Source organism: Penicillium longicatenatum (assembly GCF_028827895.1).
Source record: "Penicillium longicatenatum strain IBT 33135 chromosome Unknown contig_2_segment0_segment0, whole genome shotgun sequence".
In the NCBI taxonomy this organism is placed as follows: domain Eukaryota; kingdom Fungi; phylum Ascomycota; class Eurotiomycetes; order Eurotiales; family Aspergillaceae; genus Penicillium; species Penicillium longicatenatum.
Genome location: NW_026643120.1, coordinates 6,370,132 through 6,393,185, shown reverse-complemented (window position 1 = coordinate 6,393,185; position 23,054 = coordinate 6,370,132). Strand labels below are relative to the sequence as shown.

At 48.2% G+C, this 23,054-nt stretch overlaps 7 protein-coding genes across 7 annotated transcripts; 4 read left to right on the top strand and 3 right to left on the bottom strand.

The window, feature by feature from the left end:
• Positions 1-393: 393 nt before the first annotated feature.
• On the bottom strand, positions 394-2,046 carry N7484_004905 (uncharacterized protein; the record flags this gene model as incomplete). The annotated part of the gene is made up of 1 exon (XM_057115325.1): positions 394-2,046. The coding sequence occupies one exon, from the start codon at positions 2,044-2,046 to the stop codon at positions 394-396; it is 1,653 nt and encodes a 550-aa protein (XP_056975465.1).
• Positions 2,047-4,047: 2,001 nt separating this feature from the next.
• On the top strand, positions 4,048-6,261 carry N7484_004904 (uncharacterized protein; the record flags this gene model as incomplete). The annotated part of the gene is made up of 9 exons (XM_057115324.1): positions 4,048-4,294; positions 4,353-4,592; positions 4,655-4,750; positions 4,810-4,885; positions 4,957-5,143; positions 5,196-5,464; positions 5,522-5,658; positions 5,720-5,972; positions 6,030-6,261. 9 exons carry the CDS (start codon positions 4,048-4,050, stop codon positions 6,259-6,261), a joined length of 1,737 nt encoding a protein of 578 aa, XP_056975464.1.
• A 2,140-nt stretch (positions 6,262-8,401) lies between these two features.
• Positions 8,402-10,594, top strand: N7484_004903 (sugar porter family MFS transporter; the record flags this gene model as incomplete). The annotated part of the gene is made up of 5 exons (XM_057115323.1): positions 8,402-8,592; positions 8,640-8,903; positions 8,978-10,104; positions 10,154-10,268; positions 10,315-10,594. The coding sequence occupies 5 exons, from the start codon at positions 8,402-8,404 to the stop codon at positions 10,592-10,594; spliced, it is 1,977 nt and encodes a 658-aa protein (XP_056975463.1).
• Positions 10,595-11,498: 904 nt separating this feature from the next.
• On the top strand, positions 11,499-12,581 carry N7484_004902 (sugar phosphate isomerase/epimerase family protein; the record flags this gene model as incomplete). The annotated part of the gene is made up of 1 exon (XM_057115322.1): positions 11,499-12,581. One exon carries the CDS (start codon positions 11,499-11,501, stop codon positions 12,579-12,581), a length of 1,083 nt encoding a protein of 360 aa, XP_056975462.1.
• Positions 12,582-13,524: 943 nt separating this feature from the next.
• Positions 13,525-15,168, top strand: N7484_004901 (uncharacterized protein; the record flags this gene model as incomplete). Its single annotated transcript, XM_057115321.1, has 2 exons — positions 13,525-13,898; positions 13,959-15,168. The coding sequence occupies 2 exons, from the start codon at positions 13,525-13,527 to the stop codon at positions 15,166-15,168; spliced, it is 1,584 nt and encodes a 527-aa protein (XP_056975461.1).
• A 1,787-nt stretch (positions 15,169-16,955) lies between these two features.
• Positions 16,956-18,094, bottom strand: N7484_004900 (peroxidase; the record flags this gene model as incomplete). Its single annotated transcript, XM_057115320.1, has 2 exons — positions 16,956-17,726; positions 17,759-18,094. 2 exons carry the CDS (start codon positions 18,092-18,094, stop codon positions 16,956-16,958), a joined length of 1,107 nt encoding a protein of 368 aa, XP_056975460.1.
• Positions 18,095-18,920: 826 nt separating this feature from the next.
• Positions 18,921-21,512, bottom strand: N7484_004899 (uncharacterized protein; the record flags this gene model as incomplete). The annotated part of the gene is made up of 3 exons (XM_057115319.1): positions 18,921-19,013; positions 19,064-20,845; positions 20,904-21,512. The coding sequence occupies 3 exons, from the start codon at positions 21,510-21,512 to the stop codon at positions 18,921-18,923; spliced, it is 2,484 nt and encodes an 827-aa protein (XP_056975459.1).
• Between the last annotated feature and the right edge of the window lie 1,542 nt (positions 21,513-23,054).

The window sequence follows — 23,054 nt, the reverse complement described above, 5'->3', positions numbered from 1 at the left end:
AAACCTTGGAAGGGTCGCCAGCATCCCGAGATTTTGGTTTGGGTGTGAAGACCTGCAGGCCTAGTGCGAGGCTAAGTCAATATCGGGGGATGTTGTCAGGGATGAAGTTTTGCACGGACGGTCGCTCCGGAATTTCCATTTTCGGCTCGCTATGCGTTGCTGGTTTGGAAGGTCGGCTTACCCCGCGAGCTGAGACAAAGCATTGTGCTCCTTTTAATCCTGGTTTTCTGTTCCCTTGTTCTTCTGCATGCCTTTTTTTTTTCTTTTTAAACTTTTCTATCCGCACTCTGTTACACTTTCTGGTTCCTTGTTTCTCTTTCCTCCGAGTCTATCAAACTTTTACTAACCGCAGGGAACATGTGAGAGTCAGCTTTTTATGCTATAGTAGATCTACTACTTAGGCAATGCGACCACATTATTATACATTATCCCCTTTACTCGATCCTTCCCGCAGACCGCCACCTTGAGATCGATGTTGCCGTGATAAAACTCCTCTTTCTCTTTGCTGTCGCTGTCCAGCACGGAAATTCGAAATGCATCATGACCATCTTGTTTCATCGCTATGATTAGACGCATAACGCGCATGACCATTACCACGGGCATTCCATCTTCAACTGCTCTACCATAATTTCCAAGCTTTCCCATCCAGTCGTGGATCCAATTTGCCACTCCGATATGGGGACAGGAAGATGCAATACAGATCAATAAGGAGAGAATGCCAATCTTGAAGGTATGTTTATATAGGCAGTCTTCTAGATCAAGACCGCAGGCAATGCGAAGAAGCAGGCTTTCCCAGGGATAGTTCTCTCGCGTGAAGCTGGAGTCGATATCGGGATGAGCGAACGCCGTTAATCGATTGATCATTTGCTGTGAACTGGCATGCTGTGCCGTGGCATAATATGCGTAGTTCATAGCTGCCCCATAAGTTCGAAACCTCAAAGGCTGGACGTGCAATTCCCCGTCTTTCTCTCCAATCGGCTCAGTGGATGCAGAAGTGAAGGACTCGACTGGGAGCTCTGATAAATCGAGATGCGCGTGCCAATTGTCTAAATTTTTGCGATTTTGCTCAAACTCCTTTAAATATGACTCTTCGGCATTGGTGGATTGACCAGGCGAGTCAGTTTGCCCGTTAGGAGAGGAAATGTGCTCAACCAGAGCCCCAAAGGCAATCCGAGATTGCTCCTCTGAGGCTAGCCTGGTTCCACGACATACGAAAAACTCCACAATTATCTTTCTAGCGCTGGAAAATGTTTCGCAAAGCAGCTGCGCAATGATGTCAGATGATGTCCCAGCTTGTTCTGATGAATCTGTCGGGTCTCGAGGTTGAATTGCAGCAAGAGGTCGCGATCGATTGGACCCAATCGTAAGCCGCTTGTTGATTGCCAAGGATCGTGAACTTTTCCAGGTACTGAGCAGTTTGGGATTGAGTTTGATCGACCCTTCCTTCACATGCGACTGAGCAGAGCAATGTAGCCGGTTGATCAATTCAATGTGTTCAACAGCACTGTTGATCGACCCTACATCGATCTCGATATAATAAAAAAGAAGTGAGGTGGCGACCAGATGGTCGAGATTCTCATCAGGAAAGCCATTCACGTATTCTGCCAGCTCCCGGATTCCCTTTCCGTAGTACTGAAGGCTTCGATATCGATGTGTGCGCTCTGGAATGTATATTTCATCATCGCCAGAACGGATTGAAGCTCCGGTATGAGCGAGATGAGCTGCCGTTACTGCAAGGACAGCATATTTAAACGGCAGAAACGTAGGTATTGTCAGGGTCAGGTCAGTGAAGACTGGGGGTAGGATTGGAGTGACACAAGCTCTCCACTGTGTAAAATAAAACTCTTCCAGTGTGCGAGCATCGGAAGTATCGAAATTGAGATCTTTATCGCTATTCTTCACATCATTAATCAATGGATCTCTTGGCGATACCTCTTGACTGGATGAATCCACGTGATAATTTGATGTATCTTTTATCGATGAGTCCGGGGTTTGCGTGTACGATGCGCTTTCTTCATGCACGGACCCGCCATCGGAGAGCTCCATGTCGTCTATGTTGATACAAGATATTGCGACTGGTGCCCATTCAATATTGTCGAAAGTACCAACAGGACCTTGCTCCAGCACGGTCGGCCTTGTAAATCGGTACCTCACGATATACCCATAGCCATCGCATTGCAGACCAAGCCGGACACATGTCTTGCAGGCCGGCTTGTCTTCATCGCACTGTTATATAGCAGGATAATCAGTTCCTGGCATCTCAAAAGACAAAGTTCGGTCTGGACTACCTTGACGCGCCGGCGCCGACAGGTATGGCATCCCGTTCTGCTACGGGTAATGTTGGTCTTCCTCTCCTTTTTTCTCCCTTCCGGCGTGCCATAGTCGGGGGTTAGCACAGGATTTTGAGTAATGTTCTAATCTTTAGCTTGATAAGGATGGAGAGTGGAGCCCGCATCCATCTGGAAGGATGTTTGAGCGTAAGTTTGAAGGGTCAGCCAGACCCCTAAACGCATATTCTTACCCCCGCGCCCGGGGTGTGGCTTATCACATGACTAGATAAGCACAAGTCCTTTCATTTTCAGTATAGCAATATTTTACCTCAAGGTAGTGCTTTGACATTGCAATGCACTTCTATTCATTAACCAAAATTAACTTAATGCTAGAGCTCAGCCGTCTCCCAATAGGTTCTTTACCGAGATGAATTTTTCGTATTGTGGCAGATATATCCATGGATAGATCAATTTTACGACTTTCCCGAGGTCCTGTCCTGGCCACTTACCCTCATTGATTAGAGGTAAATATTCGCCAATCATGTTAAAATGGAATATTTTTCTTCAGTAACAGGTCCCGAATGCATTCGATTGGACGCGTAGAATCCTGATAACGATAGACAGGGGAAGATCCCTGTTCCTAGCTCATTCTTAGCGTTATCCTTCGTTCTAATATTAGAATCATGGTCTAGTCTACGGCTGAATCCGAGTCACACCACCAGTTCAAGCTGACCCTTCCAAGGTCGTATTGAAAAGTAACTAGCACGACCCCCTGAAGAAAAGAGAAAAATATTACCTAGGAGTCTCAATGTGTAGCTGACTTCAAACTTTAGGAGAGGGCATTTATGTAAGCCTAAAAAATTCATCCCTAGATAGTCTATAGGCGGGGAAAGAGAAGTATGCGCCCTTTACCCTGCTGTTGATACTTGCCATCGCATATGACCTGCATTTCGTTTCGGAACTTCAACCCCCGCAATACCGCTCACGTTCTATCACTCATTATGAGCAGAAATGGCGTGCAGCGAGCTACAAAAATGGCGATGGTGCAACGGTGGTTAGTAATGACGCGAAGCAGCTTCTGGTCGCAAGGATGCAATAGAATTTCCGACGCTCATGTTGGTATCTTGCATTTAAATAACAATTTCTTCTTCAAACTAAAGAGGGTTTATTCATACACATTTTTTTGCCAGATACCGTTCCCGCGAGGTCTTCTCAAGATCAATTTTCTCTCAGCTCTATCAAACATAAGTACGTATTTTCAGGTTCTGATGACACCATAATTATCTCAGATTGTGCCTTTTAAAATAGCGAATTATGCAAAGTGAATATCATTTCCAAATAAACAACAAATAGCCACTGGGGAGCTCTATGTCGATAGACCTGGGACAATTATAACCAGGTGCCTCTGGAAGAAAATGAGGAATAAGATATTAGATATCAAGCGAGAGCTCTAAGGACTAACACCCGGATAAACGCCCCTTCGATTAATACATGCATATATTATCAGCAAGAGGACGAGCGGGGAATATCACTGCGACAATGAAGATGATGGCGTAAGGTTGACTTCCCCTCACTGCAAAAGTATTATTTGCCGAGCTACATTTTGGAACATTCACCATTCAAGTACTTCTGTTGGTGCTAATGTGCCCAGGTAATAGCCCATGTGTCGCCATATCAACTGCTAATTGGCAAGGTATATCTGATAGGATGTCCTATATAATAGCTGTTTGCAGCGGACTATGCTCTAAAATTACTCTCACTAATTGGAAACAACAAGATGGGCTTTCTACGCAGTAAAAAAGATGTAGAAGAGGTTGTCACTTCCGACATGAGCAGCAATGAGATCGACCAAGGAAGTCTGCATTATACAGCCGAGGGAGGAGAAAACTCCAATAGACTCACTGTCCAAGAAGCGAGCGGTGCTCCCGTTGAACAACACAGTCCCCTCGGGTATTCTGTTGGGCCTGTCACAGTGGTATTCCTCAATCTCAGTATGATGATTGGGACTGGTGTGTTCTCGACTCGTATGCACCCCCTGGCTATATCCTGATCTCGCTATATACTGACCATTGGAACTTTCAGCATCCACCATCCTTCAGGGTACCGGTTCATTTGGGCTAAGTTTGATCTACTGGGCTATTGGCTTTTTCATGGCATACAGCACTCTGTCAGTGTATCTTGAGTTTGCTGCTTACTACCCATCTCGCTCTGGGTCTGAGGTGGTATATTTGGAACAGTCTTTTCCTCGTCCTCGGTACCTCTTCCCAACCGTATTTGCAGTTCAAACGGTACTGTTCTCTTTCAGTAGTAGCAATGCAATTGGTTGGTACTCTTGGAGCAGCAGGAACAAATGAGGGCACTAGTCACTGACAATCATTGGGTAGTTCTCGCGGAGTATTTGTTTGCTCTTGGTGACTCCACACCCACATCAATGCAACTGAAGGGCGTGGCTGTTGCAGCATACACAGTTGCTGTTCTAGGTTTGTTTTGCCAGAATATTGCCCGTGGCTATTTACCATACTAACGTGCTGATTGTTAGTTGTGATTTTCCATACCAAAGGGTCGCTCATGCTTTCCAATATTATTGGCGCTATCAAACTTGTGACTCTTATATTGTGAGTTCTTTCTCATATACAATATGTGCGACATGGAAAAGGTTTTGGTTAACACACCACCTACCTGGCAGCATCGGAATTACAGGTCTCGTGGTCCTTGGGGGCAACACATCAATCAAAAACCCGACGCTCAATTTTGAAAATGCATTTTCCGGCAGCTCTGAGGCAACAGTGTATGGAGCAACTAATGCATTAATTCACATTGTGTTCTCATATGCTGGGTACGCAAATTCATTTAACGTCGTCAATGAAGTCAGGGTTAGTCCCAGCAATGCTCAATTGTATATACCTGTTGCTGATGAGATATCAGAATCCTATCAAGACTCTTCGCTGGAGCGCTCCTCTCTCTCTGGCTGTCACGGCAACTCTATATATTTTAGCCAACATAGCATACTTTGCAGTTGCGACAAAAGAGGAGATTATAGCGTCAGAACAGGTGGTTGCAAGTATCTTTTTCGAAAAGGTATTCGGAACAGGAGGGGCGGCGTCTGCACTGAACTTCTTAATCTGCCTCAGTGCATTCGGTAATTTGATCTCTGTCCTGATCGGCCAATCCCGAATGCTTCGAGAATGTGGAAGGTATATTTACTCCAGACTTTATGTGAATTATTGTAAATTTGACTGACATATTTCTAGACAAGGGGTTCTCCCATGGACTAAATTTTGGACTTCTACAAAACCATTCGGGACTCCTTTGGGCCCATATGCTTTGAAATGGGCATTGACCATCGTAATGATCCTAGCGCCGCCCGCAGGTGATGCTTTCAACTTCAGTATGAATCATTTACGGTCCTCCAGACGAGACTATGAAACTAACACCTCACGCTCATCTAGTTGTGGACCTCGCCATTTATCCATCAAATCTTTTCATTTTTATTCTCACTATTGGCCTGCTCATCACCCGCCATCGGCGCAAGCGCCTTAACCTAGACCCGGCAGAGTTCCGCAGCTGGAATGTGGCAGTGGGATTTTCTCTTCTGTCCAATACATTTATGCTCGCCATGCCGTGGTATCCACCAAGTACCGGGGCAAATGGTGGTGATGTATCGTTTTGGTATGCCACATATTGTGTCACTGGGCTAGCTATGTAAGTTCAGACTCCCGACTCAATTTTCTTGGGTCATAACCTAATCTAAAATAACAGTATTGGCTTCTGTGTTGTGTATTACTACATTTGGGTGTGGCTCCTTCCGAAATGGCGCAAATACGAACTCCGACAGACAATCATCAATGGGGAGAATGGGATCACAGCACATTGCCTGATCAAGATTCCCCTTGAAGAGATCGAAACATGGGATGCAGAGCATGATGCAAGCGGGCGATTGAGACAGGTTACGCAGATAGAGGAGGGTGAAATAGAGCTGAAGTGTGATTAGGTTGGTCAGCTCAACAAATATAAGTCAGAGATCACCCTCTGGTGGATAAAGCATTGATTGGAAACTACAATGTGGACTGAGGCGTGGATCCCATCATTGTGAGCAAATAGACTCTTAGAGTTTAGGCTGAAAATTTTGGTGTCAATACGAAACGAACTATGCGAGTGACAAACCCGTGTCCTTCAAAGTACCTTTCCATATGGAGTATGTCTGATTAAGAAAAAAAATTGATATGACGCAATACTGTTTGTAGTGGCTCTCCCTCAGCCTAAATGAAAACCCGGCAGAATATGGGGGCCAAAGTTCATCAAGAGACCTGGCACATACTTTCAGTCTGAAGATACGATACAAAGTGGACGGTTGAGGTTTTATTGATGAAGTTGGAATTCTAAAGTTCGAAGTGCGGTGGAGGATGAGAACTCTAGGCGAATGGTTCTTTCTATAGCAAGGGAGGAGTAGCGGGCCATGTATAAGGTCTCTCAACTCCTCGGGTCCCATAGACCGTTCGTGAATAGTTAGAATTTGCAATATATGGTTCCTGCATTGTCTAATTTTAGGCCGATTGATCCTTGCTAAACTATCATTGATCACGATCTATAGGGCTGCATACTCCGCGTGGCGAGATTCAGGACTCTCTGCTGTAGACTGGAGCTAAATATGACATGCGATACTTGGGCATGGAGCTTCGTACTTTTGCATCTACAGGGGTACTTCGCCGGGGTCTCAATACAATGACGGTTTCCAAGGCTCATCCCAAGAAATGAAACGTTAAAATGTGAATCAAAGTAGCAGGACGCGATTTGTTGTCTCCACTGGTTGTCTTGTAATTTTTCGGTCCTCACTGTCTTTCAGTACTAGCGGTAAACACGTGTTGAGTTGCGCTGTACGAAGACAACATCAAAGTTCTGCGAGCCGAGAACGACAGGGATTGTGATCATGCAAGTGGTGAGAAATTACCACACTAGTGAGAAAGGACTTTTATCGCCCCTACCTGCTCGTACAAAATCCTTGTGACTCGAAATCCTGCACGCGAGCTTTGTCGGCAATAACAAGATTTTCCGAATTCTCATACGCAAAACTCAAAAACCCGGAAACCAGAAGAAAAGCACCGAACGTAGCTTGTTTCTCCCTAACTCCGCCCCGCAGCCTCAACCCTAAAGGCCGAGCTCGGGCACAATAAAAAAGCCACGGCCCACATGTAGTGAAGCCTTCTGTCGATCTAAGTGAAGTGTCCAAAATTTAATACGCATGTGGCGCAAATGATCCATTCAAGGTATGCCGTTGTGGAGCGGTAATAAACAGGACCGCTCTGACTGCTAGTATTGAGCCCCAGTGTTACATTGGCTAAGATCCTTTTCGTTCCCTCTGTTGCCTTCCGGGGAAGTGGGTACGGGGCGTGGGGTGATGAATGCGGGATGAGACCCACACGGACCAGCCGATGGCATTTGGTCTTACGCACGCCCATGGGATACCAAAGTCCACATGGCATCCTCAGGTCCTCTTAGCAACTCAGCAGAACATGGGAAACGAGAAGTTCTCGAGTTATGACCATGCTGCCGGGACTGAGACCAAAAGAAAGCGATGAAACAGCGGTAACGGCTCACGTAACTTCTCAGCTGAGGAGTCAGACCAATTTCGGGAGCAAAGGCTTGGCGTGAGCCTATATGTATGCTACTCTCAAGCCGCTCAAACCCCATGGGCAAACACGGCCCCGCGCGCTTTGACCCTGATGTCTCCGAACCAGAAAAAGTCTATGCTTTTGTTGGAGCAGGATCCAATGTGGCTCCAGAACTAACGTATCTGAGGTTTAGCGGTGGCTTTCTTACGTTGATTACAGAATCCCATGACTTGCACGGGCAAGCCGAGCAGGTTTAGCTTAGCGAGAACCAAGGTCTGGAGATAAAGCCTTGGCCAAGTATTAAAAGTGGTGCATCCCGCACCCAAGCTTCTGTCAAGGCTCGGTTTACTTGGCAGGAATTCTAGCCAAGCTGGGTACGAATTATCCATTGAGACAATTTTTGGTCATATATACGGTTAACGCCTTCTTTAGGCTCACATCTGTTGACACTCTGCGTCAATTTCGTGCTTTCGCGCCACTACTTCCTTGCATTCCCTGACGGCATTTGTCCATTGGCCCAAGATGGGGAAAGTGGGCGAGATACAAGAGGAAGGAGTGGAAGGGTATACACCACCACCCCCACATTTTGTCCCATCGGCTTATACAATTCTTAGTGCTCCCCCGGATGCTCCCGCAGATGCTCCTCCAGATTACAGTCGTACGGAGAAGGCCCATGTTGAGCAAGTCAGTTTGCAAAACAACGTGTCTGCTAAGTATGCTTCCCCTAACCAGTTCCTAAGCTCTTTTCTCATGATTATAGGATCAAAAACCCATTGGCCGATCTCACCAAGGCCCAAGTCCTCCGCGACGTCGAAGAGTTTGCTCAGGAGCACCAGCTTACCCATATTCTACCGGAACTTCGAAAAGGGGCCTTGGTTGCTCGCGACCCAGGTGAATTCGAGTCAGTCCCCGATTTGACTGGAGTTGAGCTTGGAGCCCTGCGCGATGAAGTCCTTCATAAGTGGCGTCAACCATGGGCTCTCTATTTCACGATCATTCTTTGCTCCGTCGGTGCAGCTGTGCAGTATGTTGTCCCCATAGCCCTCGGATCCTTCGCTCTGGCTCGATACAGGCTTTACTAATATACGCGATTTCTAGGGGCTGGGATCAAACCGGATCGAACGGTGCCAATCTTTCCTTTCCAGTTGCATTCGGCATCCCCGAGTCAGGGACGCCTGATGCTGTCCGTAACGAGTGGCTAGTCGGTGTTATAAACGCGGGCCCCTACCTTTCAAGCGCATTCTTCAGTTGTTGGTTATCAGATCCTTGCAACCGGTACCTTGGTCGTCGCGGAACGATCTTCATGGCTGCGGTCTTCTGTTTCCTTTCACCAATCGGCTCCGCAGTAACACAGACCTGGCCTCAGCTATTCGTCACACGTCTACTTCTTGGTATCGGCATGGGGTTGAAAGCATCTACCATCCCGATTTTCTGTGCGGAAAATGTCCCGGCTAACATCCGTGGTGGCTTGGTGATGTGCTGGCAGCTATGGACAGCATTTGGTATTTTCCTGGGCTACAGCGCCAACTTGGCTGTCATGAAAGTGGGAACCATCGCATGGCGTCTACAATTTGGCTCAGCGTTCATTCCGGCTATCCCTCTTCTCCTTGGTGTTTATCTTTGTCCCGAGTCTCCTCGTTGGTATATTAAGAGGGGCTCGGCTGATAAAGCATACCAATCTCTGCTTCGTTTACGAAACACGCCTCTTCAGGCCGCGAGAGATCTATACTATATTTCGGCACAAATCAAGATTGAACAGGATATCATTGGTCCGAGCAACTACCTTACTCGTTTCGGTGAGCTTTTCACAATTCCACGTGTTCGACGAGCGACACTGGCGTCGTTCACTGTCATGATCGCGCAGCAGATGTGCGGTATCAACATCGTCTCATTCTATTCCTCGACGATTTTCGCAAACGCCGGCGCTAGCAATGAACAAGCTCTATTCGCAGCGTGGGGAACTGGTCTGGTCAACTTTGTTTTCGCATTTCCTGCTGTGTGGACTATTGATACATGGGGCCGTCGATCATTGCTTATATTCACGTTCCCCCAAATGGCTTGGACTCTCCTCGCAGCCGGATTCTGCTTCAAGATCCCCGAAAGCTCTAATGCTCATTTGGGCCTCATCGCATTTTTCGTGTACTTGTTCGAAGCCTTTTATTCTCCCGGCGAAGGTCCCGTGCCCTTCACATACTCAGCTGAAGTTTTCCCGCTTTCCCATCGTGGTACGTTTGACCAGCCTATGCTACTGATCGAAGACTAATGTAACTCTAGAGGTTGGTATGGCCTGGGCTGTTTCCGTCTGCTTAGGCTTCGCCGCAGTTCTGTCCATCACCTTCCCCCGCATGCTTTACGCCATGGGTGCTACAGGAGCCTTCGGATTTTACGCGTAAGTAAATAATCATATCATATCAAGCTTTCCTAACAGATTACAGGGGACTGAACGTCACCGCCTTGGTTATGATCTTTTTATGGGTTCCTGAGACCAAGCAACGCACACTGGAGGAATTGGATTACATCTTCGCTGTGCCCACCAGGGTTCACATGCGGTACCAGGTTTTCAAGGTTCTTCCGTGGTGGTTCAGGAGATACATCTTTCGCCAGGATGTGAAGCTGGAGCCTTTGTATCACTTTGATCACATTGCTACGGATGAGACGGTTGCGGATATTCGTAAACGGAGCGTTGTCTCTGCTAATCCGAAGACCGAGGGTTAATTCCGACCCGTTCGGACTTAGAAGGTGGATAACATGTTGCGAGACCATGTTATTGTGTAGGCGGAGATGATATCCACGGATATAGCCTTAGGAGGTTTATAATGATTATACGTGTTTCTCTTTGATCAAATCATAGTGGGATTTATACAATTCGTCACTGGTTGTAGAGACTCATACACTTACTTTAGCATCTCTTCAGTAAACCTAAATTCCTTAAAGTGGAGTCAGTTAATTTATCGCTGTTGGTGCTTATTTCGTTGAACCTCAAGCGAAAATCCGGATCGGCTTTCTGGCCGAGGTTTCTCTTTGGTTCTGTCCCGGCAATTGTAAAGCACGTCGGGCTTCCGCTTGGGCCAAGCTGCTTGGCTGAGGATACCTCGACGCACTGTCAAGTATGCCAGTTTCATATGTATACAAAATTTATTCTCCATTCTTATGTGTAAATAGCCTGTGCAATTTATGCTCAGACCTATGGCATTTAAGGCGATCTTCACCTAGCAGCTCGCCATACATCCGGGGTACAGGAATGGGCGGTAAGTATTCTGCCAGCAATCATCATCGGACTATTGGATTAATCCGCACCGACGACGGATAAACGAATTAGAGGAAAACACTTAGCCGGTCAGATGCTGCGGATTACGCGCATCTTCACCTTCTGGAAAAAGGCAGAACCCAGATCAACGGATATGGGCGGGGATAATGTTTTGTCGCCCCCTCTCTGCACAGTTAAGAAAAAATTATAATAGTAATAATACCCCAGTCACCTCCACATTTTCAACACTCACAGATTCTCCCTAGCAGAATCAATCTGAAGTTTTGCCCCTGCAGCGCTGAACTTAACCGCCAGGGAACTGTAACTCCCCTAAACACCACAAATCTCTCCACATTGACCAACACCACCACAATGGTCATCAACCGCCCCGGTATTGCGTCCATGTCCCTGGGCCGACCATGGATTCACGATCTCCCCGGAAAGCTGATGCAAGCCGCCGCGCATGGGTTCGAGGGTATTGAGCTCTTCTTCGACGATCTGGACTGCTACGCCCAACGAACATTCAATGGCGACCATCTCGAGGCCTCCCACCAGGTCCGCCGTCTCTGCGAGCGCCTGGGCATGTCCATCATTTGCTTGCAGCCATTCTCCATGTACGAAGGTCTGATTGACCGCGCCGAGTCCGACAGACTCGTTAACGAGAAGCTCCCTCAGTGGTTCATCCTAGCGCGGGCGCTGGGAACCGATATGATCCAGGTCCCATCTAACTTCCTCGGACCAGACCCCGAGACCAAGGCTCCCCGCACAACGGGCGATCGCTCCGTGATCGTGAAGGATCTGCAGCGCATCGCTGATATCGGTGCCGGAGAGGGCTTCCGTTTCGTCTACGAGGCTCTGTGCTGGGGTGATCACGTTGATACCTGGGAAGCTTCTTGGGAGATTGTCCGTGATGTGAACCGTGCCAACTTTGGATTGTGTCTGGATTCTTTCAATATCGCTGGTCGTGTTTATGCCGATCCTGCTGCGCCTTCGGGCAAGACACCCAATGCTGCGGCGGATCTTGCTGCTTCGCTCGATCGTCTTCGCAACGCCAATATCGACCCGGCCAAGATCTTTTACGTTCAGCTTGTTGATGGTGAGCGTCTCGATGCTCCTCTAGATGAGAACCACCCCTTCCATGTTGAGGGTCAGCCTGTTCGTATGTCTTGGTCAAGAAACTCGCGTCTTTTCCCCTTCGAGGAGTCGCGGGGTGGTTACTTGCCTATTTTGGATGTTGCTAAGGTCTTCTTCAATGATCTTGGTTTCCGGGGTTGGGTTTCTCTTGAGCTGTTCAGCCGTACCCTTGCTAACCCTGATCCGTTTACTCCTGCTGACCATGCGCGTCGCGGTATCGACTCTTATTACAAGATGGGTCGTGTGCTGAACTGGGAGGGTCAAGAGGAGAAGGCTCCTACATCCATTGCGCCCCCTGCTCCTGTGCAGCACCGCCTGTGAAATGAATATATGTTTGGGAAACGAGAAGATATCTAGGAGGGATGTCTTCTCTGTTTATATTTTATTTGTACATATTGCATACTCCATGAATATAGATGATAAAAATTACGATTCTACATACTCAGCGATCTATTTCCATTCCCGGCTTTACGTAGAGTTTTCAAGTTTCTTTTTATCGAACACATGGAATTTGATGTCCGTGTATACATAGGTCCCGGGTTTCGGTGAAGAATTGGCATTATGCCCTCTGCCTGATTTCTTCGGCAAGTGTTATTCGCGGATATTAGTTGGTTGGGCGTTCGTGGTTGCAGCTAATCCTGCGCGTATGGGGTCGGGTGGGGGGATAGAAGGGATCGGCACTTGTGGACACTTTCCTAAACAAGCGGTGGCTGCACGGTGAATTGACTTTGGATCGTCGGGAGAAGTTATAGTTTGGTCTGAGATTCTTGGGATTGGAATTCGAGCTTACTACCAAGATGTATAAGGTGGCCATTCATGTTTAAGGAATCAAGCAAACCTCGAGATGGGCTGACGATACCTTGTGGAAAGGCAACTACAGTACCTCTAATGATTGTACAGCTAGCAAGACAGAAGGACATATAGCAAAACTTGGGTACAAATAATTGTTGGGATTTATTTTTTCGATCTCTCCGCTCATTCACTAGAACTTCCGCATCAAGTGGATCTGTGTAACCAACGGCGTAGGCATTGCTACATACTGCACATATGCGAGCCTAATGATTCATGCCAATCCAAGCAAAAGTGAACACGACCTCAGTGGAAAACAGGTGCATGACGTAGTCTTGCAGGTTGCAGTCAACACACCGACAATTTCAATAGTTGAGAGAAATTTTTCCACCTGGGCTTTAGCTTTATCATATTCAAGTTCATACCTCGAGACCAGGCCCGAGTCTCCAATCCAATTACCGTAATTGATGCGAGCATGACTTCAACGTCTATACCTGTCAACGACCCCCAAAACCCACGATGGCTTGTGGATCTAGAGAAATGGGAGAGTATACCTTATACCGAGGTTCCACAGGAGGCACTTTCCTATCCAGGCTATGGCGTTGTATCATATACCTGGGGGTACATCGTTGACAAAGGCCATCCTGCCCCTAACCCACCAAAGGGTCTTCTCTGGGATGTGCCAGGGATCAAAGGATGGAAACTTCCAGAGATAAGAGATATCATGAGAAAAATCGGATGTCGCTACATTTGGTGGGACTGGATGTGCATCCCCCAGCAAGGCAAGGGCATGAGACCATTGAGCCCAGAACTTCTGGAAGTCCAAGGCCAAGAAATCGGGAAGCAGAAGTAAGTATTGGCCACGATTACTGGGGTTTGAAAGAGACTCATGATTGGCGTTTGGCATAGGTTTATCTATAAGCGGGAGCGAAAAAGCATGGTCTGGCTACATTCAACCTCATGGGCAGGGGACTCGGTTTTGAAAGAGCTACTCACTCTACCAACGTTAGACACTATGTGTACACCTGCAGAGATGCAGAAGTACATTGACCAAGTGGCGGATAAATTTGATGTTGCCCGATCACAAGAGCGTTGGCTAGGCTCAGACTGGACATTACAAGAAGGTGTACTGTTGGATGAAACCGACCTCATTGATGGCCAAGGTAACGCCCTCCTAGGGCCTGATTTTTGGACAAGTGACCGAGCCACTGTCTCTGATCTCACGGTACCCACTAGACGACTGGCCTTATACCTGGCCATGGGGTATTTTATCAAATCGGAAGGCCACGAGCCACCTCTCGGTGACTCAAGTCCTAAAGAAGCCTATACGTGCTCCGAGTTGCCCGAGACCTGGCTCAGTCAATCGTTGCAAACACTTCTCAGATCGGGTTTCGTGGGTTTCTGGAGGGAGAGCCCCCTGGAGATCCTCGCAGGCAAGCAAAAACGAAAATATAGTAGAGTTGCGGATTCCTGTTGGGCTTTACTTGGGGCATTGGGGATCTCCGATATAGAGGTTACATATGATGCTCCTATGGACGAAATCAAAAGAAGGTTGCTGGTGGCGCTTCTCGACAAGTATCAATGGATCATCTTATGTCTACCGTTCCCGGAGATGAACTTCAAGGAAGAGAATGATGAGTCGGTCGCACGAGGCTTCAAGTGGACTGATCTTGTGGATGGAGTATTGCTTCCCGTCTACGCATTTGCTGTGGAACAGTTCGATCCTCCGGAAGGACTACCCACTCTGAGCTACACATATGATCACCAGATCAAGATTGCTGCCAAAAAGGGGACCAATGTTTACCGTCCGTCAAAGGAGGGTACTGCATGGTTCCGCCATTATCGACAGGACGATGATGGGTTGAAGATTGTTTCTAGCCGGAAAGTTGCATTTGCAAAGGATGGGCTCCTTAGTCATGCCCAGTTGTTGCCATTGCATCTGATAAATATGAAAGATGGTGTTCTGGGACGAAGGTGCCTTGTTCTGCTGGATCTACAGCAAGGAAGCAACGAATCCTCCAAGGCCAACTCGATGTCTTCTGTCTTTGGGGGCATTATAGACTTACAGAGTCTTGGGTCGGATACTGTGCAAGTTGATGAGATTATACTGAAGCCATAGACGGTATCATTATTTGGGTAGCTCAGTGAAAGGAAGAAGTTGCATGAGCACGTTCTCGATAATATTACTCTCAATTTTGATAAGCAATGCCCCATGGGCTCATCGTGTGTAAAGAAGGAGTATATTCGTCACGTGGCGACCAACACAGGGCGTATCTAACTTTGGACCACCGTATATGGGTCAGCAAAGACTGTCTTTTCTTCCAGCGGCGACGTCGACTCTCTCCATTAAGATGTCTAAGATCTAGAGAATCGAGGCAAAACTTCAACAAGGTGAATCCCAAGCAGACTAGTATCTCACATCAACGCTTATTTTGATAGTCTCGAGTCTAGATCATGTCCAGTCCCCACGAGCTCCTTCATCGACAGCGACCAAGCCGATGGCAAGACTTCCAAGCACGGCCTTTTATCTTCCTCACACAAATGCTTAACAGCTGGCATAAACCAATCCCAGCTACACCACTCACAACCCCTATTGCCATCGTCTGTATTTCCGATACCCACAACAGCTAACCCACGATTCCTGATGGAGATATTCTCATTCACGCAGGTGATATCACACAATCTGGATCGTTTCAGGAACTACAAGCCGCACTCACCTGGCTAAACACGCTACCCCATCCCACCAGAATCGTTATTGCAGGCAACCACGAGCTACTACTCGATTCAGGACGTGATGATCAATCAGGCCAAGCAGCCTCAGAGCGAGCCCTATTGAATTGGGGCGACATAATCTACCTAGAAAACTCGACAGTAACCATTCCCTGCCATGATCGTCAACTCAGAGTCTACGGAAGTCCTTAATCTACCCGCCACGGCAACTGGGCCTTTCAATACCCTCGCAATCAAGATGTATGGAGCGGCTTAGTCCCCGATGGAATCGATATGCTTATTACCCATGGTCCACCACTTGCACATCGTGACCTACTGAAGTTTGGTTGTCCCTATCTATTACAGGCGCTGTGGCAAGTTCGGCCACGGCTACATGTTTTTGGTCATATACATGAGGGGTCGGGGACTGAGTGGATGTTATTCGATGGGCTTCAAAAGGCATTTGAGCGTACTGTTGCTGCCGGAGTGGGCTTGACTAATCTTTTGCTTACCGCGTGGGAACTTGGTAAGGCTTTTTTTTCGTCCGGCTGTGGAAGCGAGATGTTGACTTGTAAATGCATCCATTGTTGGAAGTTTGAGGGATAATGAACGAATGCAGCCTGTTAAAGTCTTTGTATGATATTATATAGCCTTGCTCACCAATCGGATTTGGTTCCAACTAAAACACCTGACCCTGGAATTTGAGCTTGGACGTAGAAACGAATGAACAGGGGCTAGTCTAGACGGTCATTGGTGGCTATGTAACCCCAGGTTTCAATCCCGATGCCCTGATTTAAGCGAAGAGGTCCAACCACTCGTATATTCAAACCCCGGACTGATGAAAATGCGGGGTTCCAGCTACTACCTTCTAAGGACAAGTATTTAAAGGGCTATGAATACTTCACAGAGACGTATTGATGCCCGTTATATTCAATTAAAGTCACCATACAACTGGGGAAGAGACTAACAGAGGGCAGGATGACAATTCTATCCCTGACTGACAGTTACTCAGGAATCTACTGACACTTTTTCAAGTTACTCATCAAGGCACAAAATTGAACAATGTCTTATAGGAACGATCTAAATCTATATGACCGACCAAAGATTTCGGATATCAAAGAAAATCAAAAAGAAAGTATATCAACCGTGCCAAACTCCTGAGTTTCACGACGCATAGGCCAATTCCCATGTCATCATCTACTCAGAAGTCTCGAAAACAAAGCGATCCTCGGGCTTGCTCTTGAAAGGAACACCCAACTCCAGGAGCTTGACATAAACATCAGCAAACTCCTTGAAGAAGACATCGCTATCCTTAGCATAACGCTCAACGTGCTGCTTGAAAGCCTTATCCTTAACAAGAGCAAGGTCGGTAGGCAGCATCATGAGAGTGGAGGTACCCTTATCAGTGAACTGAGCAGGGCCATTCCACTTGCGCTGGTTCCACTTCTCCTCAACGAGCAAACGGAAGAACTCATTGGTGAAAACAGTCGGGCTGAAGTCCCAAGGACCATCGAATCCAGAGCGGTCAGTGTGGGCACGACCAAGGGAGTGAGCACCACAAAGGGCAACCATCTCACGGTCATCGAAGCCCATACGACCGAAGACATCACGGATGTGGCGGTGATCCTTAGAGGCATCAGGGAGACGGCCATCAGGTGTGCAGGCGGCAACATCACGGTCCGCACGGCCAGGTCTCCAGGGGATCTTGGGACCACCCAGCTCCTGAATGGCAGCGGAGCCAGCCAGAGTCCAGAGATCAGAGTATGTGATCCAAGGGAACTGGGCCTTAATAGGCTCAAGGAAGTCACGGGCGTGCTTGAGACCAGCGTTTGCGCCGTGGTCTTTCTCAGGAGCGAATCTCATGGTGGCACCGTTGCTGCCACCGGTACCGGTAGCCTTATCGTAGGTGCCGCTAGCGTGCCAGGCGAGACGAACAAGAACCTGGATGAGAACATTGTCAGCGCTGATCTAGAAATCTAGGATGGGATTAATATGCTTACGGGGCCATAGCTGCCGTCATCATAGTCGGTCTCGTTGGCGAGGCGAAGGGCAATCGCATCGTACACCTTCTGGTAGTCGGCCTTGGTGGGGACGAAAGGTCCCTTAGGGGCAGCCTCTCCATTCAGGTAGAAGTAGGCACCAGCACCACCGGCAACAGCCAGACCAATACCCCAGATACCGAAGGAGGAGGACTTGCCGGCGGGGGCCTCAGAGGCATATCCGCGGCGAGTCGAGGCGCGGATTTGAGCGGGGAGAGCGAAGCGAGCCGAGCGCGCGGCAGGGCGGACGGAGGAGGAGCGCAAGAAAGCGCGGGATGCAGAGCGAGCAGCCGCCATTGTGATGGATGTGTATGTGATGGAATGAAAAGAAAGGAATGAGAGGACGGAAAGATGGCAAAGAATGGATGGGTGGAGATTAGAAGGGGTAGAGGAAGAACTCGGAGAGAAACAGCTGGAATCCCTGGGCCTCGGTTTTGTTCCTCCCTCCGCATTATACACTGTACTTCTGCATTCCGCTTGTTCGCAATCTTACTGCAGGGCCATCATCTCATCTGCATCGCTTTATCTCCTCTCCCTTACAGCATCAACTGCGACTCCATCAATGCTGAACTTCATCTTCGATACCCCTGATTATGTTTCTTTTCCGTTGCATGTTCCTCATCTTGACTTCCCCATTTTCCGTTCCATCATTCGGCTCCACATCTGTCGCTGCGGGTCCGTAATTATTAACAGAAAGCCTCTGCTTGGCTGCGACCGAACGAAAGTCTCCACACTCCTGCGCATGCCCCGAGGCGCTTACCTCATCGAAACGGTCTGGACACCAAAGATTAGTGATTTGATGAGGGCTGGATCAGTGGAGAGGTGGACATAATTAAGGTCGGGAATGAATGTTTTCAAAGTAGAATTAGTCAATTCTGCCAATTATGACATCAAATTGTGTGACCCTTGGTTAAGTCATCGGGAATTGACCTGAACTCCCTTTGAAAATATACACCTCCGCTCTACCAAAGTACAATGAACTGGTCACATTTTATGCACTTGCATGAAGGTCTAGAAGTATCCTGCCTTTGTCACAGGTCGGAAATCAAGTCAATTATTGATAAAGTGGGCTTTTGATTGACCAAATGCGAGTCGGAAAGCCATATTAAACAGGGTATCTCTTTTAAATCGCCGGTAAACTACCAAAGAAATCATTATCCCATAATTCCGGACCACCAGGGTCAAGTCCCTCAACCCAAGCTCCTAGATCCATAGGCTATTAAAGTCAGCATACAACCCATCCAAAATTCATAATATGAGACTTACCGCAAAGTCACCGAAATCGGTAGAAAGAAGAGAAATAGGATCAAATTCCATCGAGGACCCAGACATCGGCGTAGGGCCTCCCATAGCAGCCGGACTCAGATCATTCTGAAAGAAAATGTTAGTAGGCGCAAAACGCAGACCGAAATCAGCAAAGCATACCGATTCAGGTGGACGCTGGGCACTAGCCAAAGCATCAGAATAGGCCAGCCCATTCAACACACCACGGCAAACGCGAACGGACTTCTTAGAGCAAGCTTCCACATTCACCATAGGGTCCTCGCCCTTGATTCGTGACTGGACAGAAGCCAAGATGATGGTCAAGAAGAAGTATGGCTTGCATCCATTACCACCAGGGCCGATGCGGCGGCCGAAATCATCCAAGGTTCGTTCAACTGCTTGCAGCATAACGTTCTGTTGTGACTGTACCATACTCATGAGCACGCTCGAGTTCATTCCGTCCATTGCTGGACCGGTCGAATTGCCCATCTCGTGGGCTTGCAGGGATAGCTCCACGCAAACTGTGATGGCGGCGTGAAACGTCTCGTCCCGGAACATACCGCTGCCAAGCTGTGTGATATGGGGGTATAGAACGGAGTCCGCTGGGTTCGGGAGTTCCATCTGCGAGAGAATCTCGAGCGAGGCCTCTAAGCACACTTTTCGCGAATACGAACATTTGGGCAATCGGACCACGCTGAGCGAGAAAGGTCGGTGGAGCGCGAGGAGGAACTTGCGCATGACGAAGAGGTGTAAGGACTGAGCGAATCTATGCTTGGCAACGTCCACTGGGTTCACCCCGAGCGCGTTATCCTCAAACAAGGACTGCGAGTGTTGCACGGCTCGGAGGAGCTCTTCGCCTATCCGCAACGCTTCGTCGTATGATAGATCGAATCGCAGGGTGTTGATCTTCTTCGCGATGCGGTAGCGCAGAGGCAACGTCTTAGAAAGCAGGACCTGGTAAAAGCTCCGGGTATATGTCGCTGTACTAAGAGGTGCGGGATTGGTCTCCATCCGTTCAGATAAATCATTGTCGTCCCAGTTGCAGGGTGCATCGCAATCAGATTCGTCTAGATCCACAGAAGGCGGGACACCCCGATCCAAAGAAATCTTGAGATCCAATTCCACAATCGTGGTCCAAAGCCGGCGGCGCTGCTCACACCAAAATGGCCGGGCCTTCTTCCGAAATCGAGTCGGGTCCCGGTGCAGTCCCATCGTCATGGCAGATCGAATCAGCGATCCTGCGGAGGCCCATGCCACGTCTCCATCATTGGCGATCCCGAGACGAGCGATCAAAAGAAGGGTTTGCGTCTGAATCATGCTGAGATTGAGTTGCGGACTCACAAAGGTACATGAGATGTACGACTGCACCGCCATGATCCATTTCATTGCGGGCTTTTGATACACATCGCGCTGATCTCCTTCGGCGTTAGGGTTTGGCAGATAAAAACAACTTCCGGCTGCGAGAACGGCCAAGAGTTGAGCTACAAATCCCAGATCTGGTTCCTGTTGCCGGTTCCAGTATGCCGTGTACTGCTCCAAAAAGGTCGGGATGTGCAGGACTCGGTAGGTAGTCTCGAATGTATCGAGATATAACTGAACCAATTGATCCGCTACTTTGCGCGATGGGACCATTTCTTCAAGTCGGAAGGCCTGGTCTCGAAATGCTCGTTGATGGTCCTGGCTCTCACGGGACCAAAGCTCGCTCTTGAAGCGTTTCATATCGGAGTACTCTTTATCCTTGACAGCATGATGACCCCGCCGAAGGAAGGATCCAATATCTTGAAACTAGTTTCTCAGTTAGTGGATATTTTGGGGGAAGGGGAGTTCGATAAACCTCACTCACAAATGACACAGTGGTGGTATAATGACTGCGACCGAAGTACCTTGTCTTTCCTTTCTTCCCCCGGAAGCTGCAATCCGGGAGAAATCGGACACGATCATCTACTCCTGCAGCATCCATAGCAGAAGTTTCCGCATCCGAAAAAACATCACCGATGGAAGTTTCGGGCGTTTGGAGGACATTGCTATTGGGCTTGTTTAGCGCATGTTCCAATACACGCAGCCGGTGTCGAAGTTCATGCAGTTCGTCCGGGCGACTGCGTTTCGACACCCGATTTGAATCGGATCGGGGGCCCATTTTAGAATCAAAGACAAACATGCTGCCCGTGCTCGTGGCTGGGTCTTCAGAACTATTAGGAATACGCATCCGTGATACTGGTGGTGACATGCGCCGTGAAGTTGATTCTGGAGTCGGTCCTGGTTGAGGACCAACAAAGACACACGAGTCTGCAGTTTTTGAACGCACACATTGTCCGCAGGGCAGCGATCGATCACACTTCAATTTGCGTCGTCGGCATTCTGTACAAGAGAGCGGGGGTCGTCTCCGCCGCTGTACCACTCTTGATTGATCCGCGTCTTCGCCCTGAGAGAGCGAATCTGGATAGTCGGTCATGATGACTGCTGTGACTGTGTGGTTTTGGGAAATTTTTGGTCTTTAATTTCTGGCCCCTCTGCAAGGCTGCAGCCAAAATACGTAAGTCAGTGATGGGTAATCCTGAATTGCTGCAGCACAAAGGACAGGTCACACAATCACGTGGTAGTAGCTGTTTCCATTGAACAGTCCACGGTCGGTCCTGAATAAGTATGCAAATTCTGACTATTAGATCAAAGAGGAATGATCCTGCAAAGTTCATATTGAGCGAGACGTTCAGTACATATGCGAGGCTGCCATGGAGTTAAAAGTTCTCGGGCCTCGGAGTTGCCGCTTTAGGATATAATGCCAAGCCCCGAGCTCTGTGCTGATTGATAATAATTCGGCCCCTAACATTCCTACAGTCGCGAAAGGCCGACTCATTTTGAAGTTATTAATATATTTAACATGTTGCCTGCACCTGAACACTTGCCGCGACCAACTCCCATGTGAAACTAGGAATCAAATGTAAATGTGTAAATTAGGCCTGAATGGTGCCTTGAATTTGGGCATGAAGATAGCCCCTACAAATCTGAGCCATTTTTGAAATTGCAGAATGGGATTCATGACCAAAGAGTCAAACCGCGTGGATTCCAAGGTTCTACTCCAAATGTCTGGGGCCCATCAATTTATAGACTGGAGAGTACCTGTGACCCTGTGGGGTTATGTTGGCATTCTTTGGAGAACAGGGCGGGGTGATATGGAGAACTACACCAGTGGACAAAACGTAGTTTGAAAGGCCATGTCGGCTAAAATAATTTAAAGTATAGACTAATATCTTGAAACATGCCCAAACACGAACATACCCGTGGACACTTATTTCATCATCGGTAGATTGTCTACTAGAAACATCTCACCAAGCCTGGAGAGTATCATGTGCCAAACCCCGCTGCGATCAACTTTAACTGTCGACTGAGACCGCGTCTTGCCGCCGTTGGGACCCAAAGATCCGCATGACGACAACATGAGCCCGAGCGGTTGGCCTCACTGGAACTTTTAACCTTTGAGGGCGTTTTCACCCCACGGGAGGCTGCACGATGACGGCAAACTACACACGATCCGAGTCAGCTGGGATATTCGCAATAATCTGAGTAGACCGACATCTCAGACAAGGAAGGGTCCCGTAAACAAAAGCTCTTTGATGCATGAAGATAGCGGTCAAAGCTGTTGAGCGAAATAGCGGGCCTTATGGCCGCATGCGTGATAGAAGTAGTACAAGGTGCTTGGCGTGCGCATGCATGGTTGTGCATTTCCTCGTGTCCGGAGTATTTTGATTGTCCTTCCTATTTTCCTCTTGCGCACCTTATCTTGATGATCGTCAAGTGGATCCGATCATCATGCCGGGACCAGTAGGCATGTTCGCTGACACCATCCGCGCTACGCTCGGTCCCGAAAATGGACGTTTTCAGATCCCGAAATGCACCGTTGCATCGGCTTGACAATAACTTCTCAAGAACAACACATTCGAGGTCATTGCGAAAGCATTCAGTATTGCTCATCCTTAGGTAGATTGATTGTCATCTC